The sequence below is a fragment of the Euprymna scolopes genome, chromosome 18 (assembly GCF_053919585.1).
Source record: "Euprymna scolopes isolate OS-2025 chromosome 18, ASM5391958v1, whole genome shotgun sequence".
Lineage (NCBI taxonomy): Eukaryota > Metazoa > Mollusca > Cephalopoda > Sepiida > Sepiolidae > Euprymna > Euprymna scolopes.
This window is the reverse complement of record NC_136499.1, coordinates 33,257,885-33,264,866: the sequence shown is the minus strand read 5'-3', so window position 1 is coordinate 33,264,866 and position 6,982 is coordinate 33,257,885. Positions and strand designations below refer to the sequence as shown.

Genomic DNA, 6,982 nt, shown 5'->3' with positions numbered 1-6,982 from the left:
CTGCTAGTGTTTAATAATGCTTGTTTAAAGACATAGCAAGATCACAATATAAAAAACTAGCAGAACTCTTATCCCGGCGTTGTCCCCCCCCCAAAAAAAAAATATTGATTTAATAGTTTCTTCCCCAGAACTGTTAGACTTTGGAACTCCCTTCCGGGATTCTGCTTTCTCAACTGTACTGATATGCAGAAGTTCAAGTGTAATGTGAACAAACCTCTTGCTACTCATCTCCCTTCATAATACCCCTGCAACTTATGTCCCCGATAGTAGCCCCCTACTTCAAAGTGGCACTGTGCCTTGTTTGGGGTGAAAATTGAATTTAAAAAAAGATTAAAAAATAGATAAATACTAATATATCAGTTCTGAAAAAAAGAAATCGGAAAAGAACTCATTTCACTTCAAGTAATTTAATTAAAATAGGATTTCATCATGTTTTTATATATAGATATAAAATAATTGTTATAAAAATTATTTTTGTAAATAAAAGCGATTTAACTAAGTTTGGAGCAGGGGCTAGGTTCCCTACCTTCTAGTTGTAAATAGTAGCTACCCCACCCCATCAGTATTTTAAAATAAATGGTTTTAAAAAAAAGCATTTATTGTTTCAAGGCAAATAAAATATAGATTGCTCTAAGTTTGAGAAGACTGGGTTTCCTCCACTATAGTTTTCAAACTATTTATCAATACTGTCATTTTTTTTTTTTTTTTTTTTTTACATGGAGGTCACAAGGCCCGGAAGCCACTCGAGGATAAGGGTTATTGCGTGTACAGTAATCAATGGGATAGTATCGTAGTAATCGTTAGTATTGGAGATTTTATAAAGTGTCTTACTTAAGGGGGTGATTCGTCAGGAATTTGTTTATGTTGGACTTGAAGACATCCAAGTTGTAGTCAGGTGGAAAACAGGCAAACGGAAGAAAGTTCCACAGGCGTGCACTTCTAAGAAAGAAGCTTTGTTCATGGAATCTACGTTTTGATTTTGGCACAGATAAAGAGTGGGGAAAATTACTGAAAGTAGTTTCAGTCTTCATATCATAGTAACATTACTACTACTACTACTACTAAAAATAGTAACAAAAAGAAGAATAAATACAGCATTAACAATATAAATAACAATAAAAACAAAATAACTCTAACAAAATAGTAATTGTAAAGCTTATCAAAACAGGCATCTAAATTTTTAGTGGTATTTGTTGTTTTTACAGGAAGGCGAATACGAGCTGGTTGGAAATAGAATCTGAAACTTAATCTGTTATTCTCAAATAAAAGTAATCTGAATTAGCTTAATTTCTCTTGAAATTTTACTGCATCGATAATATTATTTTATTATTACGTAAATAGTATGATGTTAAAAATGTGGGCTATAGTCAGCAAACGTCTTCCCTAATTTTCCATGTGCCTCCTACCAGAACTATTGAAAAGAGAAAAAGTAGTTCTTTCTCTATTTTCTCTTACGTCTATATCTCCCCATGTGCATGTATTCTCTCTCTTTTTTTTATTACATTTTAGTGAAAACAGCTTTTTCCAATTTTTTTTTTTTTTAATAATTATTGAAAACACTTCTTTCAGTCTTTTTTTTATTATTATTATTAAGAATTATTGAAAACAACTTTTGCAATCGTTTTTCTATAAAGAATTATTGAACTTGTTTTTATAATTTTGTTATTAAAAGTGCAAATAAAGACTAATTGTTTTATTTTTTATCTTTTTATAACTTTGTTATTTTTTATTGTATATTTTTCATTAATGTCCGTTTTTTTTAATATTTTATTTCAATAAATTGCTTCAAAATACGAATACTGAAGTACAAAAAATGCGAAGGGACTGTTTTGTGTCTTTATTGGTTCCAGTAGCAGCCATGCACAAAATTAGGGAAGAAGTTAGCTGACTATAACCAAAATGTGAAATGAATGTAAAAAGAAAAGTCGATAAGTATAATATTAGTAATGAAGTGAGTATGTTAGTAGTACGTGGAAGGAGGAAGGGAGCCGTTATTATTTTGATTGAAAATATTTAGTAGGTAACACAGAAAAAGAGCAATATGAAAAATGAAACATAACGCTGTTCATTGGATCATTATGCCATGAAAAATTTTTACCTGGTAATACTTGAGGCAGTAGATATTATGATGCGAGTGAAAATGTCCACAACCTCAAAGTCTTAGTTGGGAGTAACAGCTCACCTGGAGATAATGCAAGAAATTTTGAAAGGAAACAACATGAACATATATTTTCTGGAAACACGCATTAGGATTTGGCTTATGTAGTTGATGTAATTGATTAACATATAAAGCGTTTAGTTCTAAATGAATAGGGGAAAATCGACTTTACTTTATTATATAGATCAATAAGATATTATTTTAGATAATACTAGCAGGCACATCCAACGTTGCTCTGTATCAATCAAGAAATTCTATATCTTCTTGCATTCAATCAATAACACTATATAACTTTTTAATTTTTTTTTACATTTTATAATATTCAAATTTGGAGGTGGAGTTCGAGAATAGATAGGAATGGGTATAAGTATAGTAATTTTCGATTAGTTTAGTTTTTAATCGTTTTGAGTCAACTGAAAAAAATTTAAATTCTCCTTTTTTTTCTTATTTGAATTTGTTAGGTTTTTTTTTTGTTTTTTTTTTCAAATAAATATTTTAGTTTTTAGAAAGGGGATGGAAATGTCCCTTTTCTATTTAAATTGAAATTCAAATAATCACCCATCTATGAACCATTGAGCATTAATGATAACCCACTTTTAGGACCAGCAAGAGTAACCACATTTTTTTTCAACATCTAACGAATTAAGGTCTTTCCCTATTTTTTTTTTTTTTTCTATTTTACTTCTACCTTATCTCTTTTTTTTTTAGATTTAAAGATAATCTGAAATACTGCTTTGTTCTTCTTTCTTTTTTTTTTTTTTATATTCTTTCCTTTTTCTGATTTTCTGCCCCCTCTCTTCTTTAACTCGTATATCTGTGTTTTGTAGAAAAAAAATAACATCACTTATTTCTGAGGAAGTCTTTTGATAACAAAGAGTAAATAATAAAAAAAAATCTCATCATATGAATGAATTTGATTGCATTGTTTCGGTTTGTTTCAGAATTTTTATGATCAGGACAATTTGGATTATTTGGACTATTATTCTCATCTTGGTTGTTATTTTTGCGACATTTTGTTGATGTCTACTTCAGGTGCATTTGTAGCAGCAGTAACGATTACAGACGGCTATAGCAGCAGCAGCAGTGACAGTTTGCGGTTTACAATTTTGACTATGTCTTTGGTTTTAAACTTGGCACTGATTTGTAACGGGGCTGTTACGCTCAAACTGTGTTCATTGCAGTTCAAACATCTTTCGGCCCTCCACGCCGTCTGGTATCATCAAAAAGGAACAACCAAACAAAAATAAATAAATCTGACTCGGCGTTTCGTTTTTCTGTTTTAGCAAAAGACATTTATTACTGTTACTTTCCGAACAATGCCTTGTTGTGTTTTTTTTTTGTTTTTTTTACTGTTCATTTCGTCTGCCATGAGATTATTAACAAAACCCCACTGTCTCAACACCAGCTTAAAAGTCTTTCGCTAACATCATGGGGTCACATGTCCATCTTGTCCAGCATACGCTTTTTCTCCTCTTTTTCACCATGTGGAGTACTTTTCTTCTGATGCAAGCCTGCGCACTCTTCTAATTTGCATATGTACTGCTGCTGCTGCTAATACCTTCGTTAGCCATCTCTTCAATTCTTCGGCTGCTGTTGATATTTTTTGCATGCGCTCATATGTGCTCTGTTACAGGTGCAAGTATTCAACTTCCTTTCTGGCTTGCCAAACCCCATGCTCCTCTCTTGGAGTGCAACCAAAACTCCCCGAGCTTTCCAGCCCTAAGAGTTTTGACAAGAAGCACCATAGACTCAACATTGATACTATAGCTGCACACACACACACACACACACACACACACACACACACACACACACACACACACACACACACACACATACACTTCATAACATTTTTGTGACATGATACGAACATGAAACTTTTGATGGGCGTTGGTTGTCATCTATTCTACATATCTTTTTGAATTTAACAATCTGTAAATCAAACTCAGGAACCCATATGGGATTTCAAACTGAATTCTGTATCTAATCACCAGGAGTAGATTGTTCTTGTTCCATTAGCCATGACCGGGTAGAATTGTTAATTAATTTGTTGCAGCATTTCTAGCATAATGAGTATGTATCATAAAGATTTTGGACGATTATATTTATAACCAGGGGTGATATTAGTGAACCAATCAGATACCAGCCGATTTAGAAAATATACTGAATCTCCTTGAATTCTTCAATCATAGTTTTTCGTCTTGACATAAGAAGGGAACTATGTTCTGCCGATCTTGACTGGATTAATACTACCAATTTTTTACTTTGAATTCTTTACAATTCAAAGCTTCTCTGGCTGGATAGATCCTGCCAATTTTTTACTTGGGACAACTACGTTCAATATTCGCAATTGGATAACTTTCTTTTGTCAATCCTTTTTGGATTATTTTTTACATGATTCAAATTTTAGTATGTTATTATGAATGATAACGACTACCAGTTGTCAAAATTTCAGCTTTTCACAGTTGTTATTTCTAACAAATATTAGGTTTTAAAATTTTGCCCCTTAGTTACTGTACAATCATGGAATCGGAATTATCTGATCTATTCCCTGCTTCCTTTGTTCCAGCTCGTTTGATTCATTGGTCTAGTGGTTGCCATCAATTCACTGTTTTGATATCTTATTGTAATACAGCTTCCTATTCTGGTACTTTCTTTCCAAAAACTGCAGGTTTGTGGGACCCTCTCCCTGATGACTGTTTTCCTCCTACCTATATCCTTGGTCTTTTCAAGATTAAGGCTAATAAGCATCTCATGTATTTGCGATAATCATCTTTCGTTCTTGTTAGCTTCTTACGTCAAGTGACGTCATGCCTTGTCTGGAGCGATTTCCATAAAACAAAAACACAGCAACATCTTCCATTAAAACCAATCATGTTCAAGGGAGATAACTCTGATCTCAATAAAGGCATTATTCTTAGATTTGTCTATATTTCATTAATAACCATGAAATATCATAGTTTAGGTTAAGGAATTATCTTCTGATTATGCTTAAACTTTACAAAAATATACATGCATTGGCTAACCTACTGTTTTTGGCTTTAACATATGGTTTTTAAAATTGTTTTAGTCAACTTGTCTTTTTGATACAACTTTTGCTTTTTCCAGTGAACCAGAGTAGATGTCTTCTCACTGCCTGACCATGGGATTGGACTCACAGCGATCAGGTAATTAGATATACAGACATCAGGGTTGATAAAAATCTAATCCCGTAGACTGAATAAAGAGCTTTGTTTGAAATCTCTAAGGGCTTAGATTACAGAATATAACAATGAAAACGAAATAAATGAAATAGTGTAAATAAATTAATGCAAAATGAGGATATGTTCTTGTTTTAGAAACTCAGATATAAATCAATGTTTATCTAGTGTTAGGATAACAAAACGCACATGCAAATGACCGAGCTGTGAGTAAGGAAGAAGGAAAGAAAAGATTATAAAAAGAAAAACGTGTTCACAGAGTGCTGATCAAGTTAGAGAAGAACACTGGTGGTCCGAGAGTGATAGGTAAAGACGTGTATTAAACATGGCCGGACGGGGATGGAGTATCACGTGTTTGACACGGCAGAGTCTTGTTCAGCACATTGTAATGCAACATGAGTCTTGAACATGAGATAAGGCATGATTCTGGAGAGTAAAGTACCTGTAAATAAATGTCAGTTGTTTAACTGCAGAAAAATGGAGTCAAATTCATTCCGTCTCAAGCAGAACATTACATTAGGACTGTCGTAACTGCTTTCACATAAACGAATGCATTATGAGTGCTGTTACTTCCAAACGTGCATACAAGTTCATAGTTTTTATCAGTTACCTTTCTGACATCGCACTGCTTTTGGCAACTATCATTTAACTTTTATGATGTCATCCATTTTCAAATAATCTATGACATAAATTTCACCTGTCTGTTTAAATGTATGTATGTATGTATGTTTGTATGTCTGCCTAAAACCTTTGAGAGAGGCGACGAATTTTCATGCGATTGATATCATTTTGAAGCTCGATCCTTCGGACAACAAATATTGAAAAATTGGCCCAAAACATTAATTCCTTCACCCTCAACTGGGCACTTTTCTACAGGGAAAGGCGCTTTTTTACCGATATTTTCAAAAGTTATCGCCTTTTTTTTATTGTCTAGCCTTAATTTAAACCTATGTCACTTCCTATTTGGCGATGGGTGCAACAGCTAACGTGTCACATTTTTTTGTTTTCACTTTCTTTTCTTCCTTCACGGTTTTACGAGTTTGAGCTTGCCTGCCTACTATTACTTTTTTTTTTCTTGCGCTCGCAATTTTCCTTTATTTTTTTTTGCTCAAAAAACACCCTTACACACACCTGCACTTTCTTTTTCACCTTCAGGTCACGGGTTCAAGCCTGCCTGCCTACTACAACTTTTTTTTTTTTTTTTTTGCTCAACACACACCTACAAACACCCGTGCAATGCCAGGTACCTAGGCTAGTTATCTATATATGACAAAGAAGAAAAGGGAAAAGCAAGTTGCAGTGTTTAAGTAGTATACAACTCCCACCCCCCGGGATTTAGACAATTTATCTGAAAGATGATCAGTAATCGGGCTTCTCTCTTTTATTACTGCAATGTTTAAAAAGACTGATGGCACAATGATATATAAAAATATAACAATATGTCTTCATTGTTGGCGACAGTGATGGATAGTTGGTTGTTAGGAGGGAGAATTCGAATTAAGTAACCAATAAGTAATTAAAAGTTTTTTTACCTACATATATACTACCCTTCCGATTTGCCCTTGTATGTTGTACCTACTTTTAATTACTATTTACCATATTATCCTATTTCTTCATTCTCATT

At 33.2% G+C, this 6,982-nt stretch overlaps 2 protein-coding genes across 12 annotated transcripts in view; one reads left to right on the top strand and one right to left on the bottom strand.

Annotated features, from left to right (window-relative positions):
- Positions 1-1,045, bottom strand: part of LOC145297578 (presenilin-associated rhomboid-like protein, mitochondrial) — a 169,754-nt gene extending 168,709 nt beyond the window's left edge. The window contains exon 1 of the mRNA XM_080143603.1: positions 832-1,045. Coding sequence (XP_079999729.1) covers positions 832-1,031 — 200 coding nt within the window. The 5' untranslated portion in view covers positions 1,032-1,045. The remainder of the gene's footprint in view (positions 1-831) is intronic.
- The window catches only part of LOC145297580 (N-acetylneuraminate lyase-like), a 218,266-nt gene that overhangs the window by 138,605 nt on the left and 72,679 nt on the right, over positions 1-6,982 (top strand). The window lies entirely within an intron of this gene.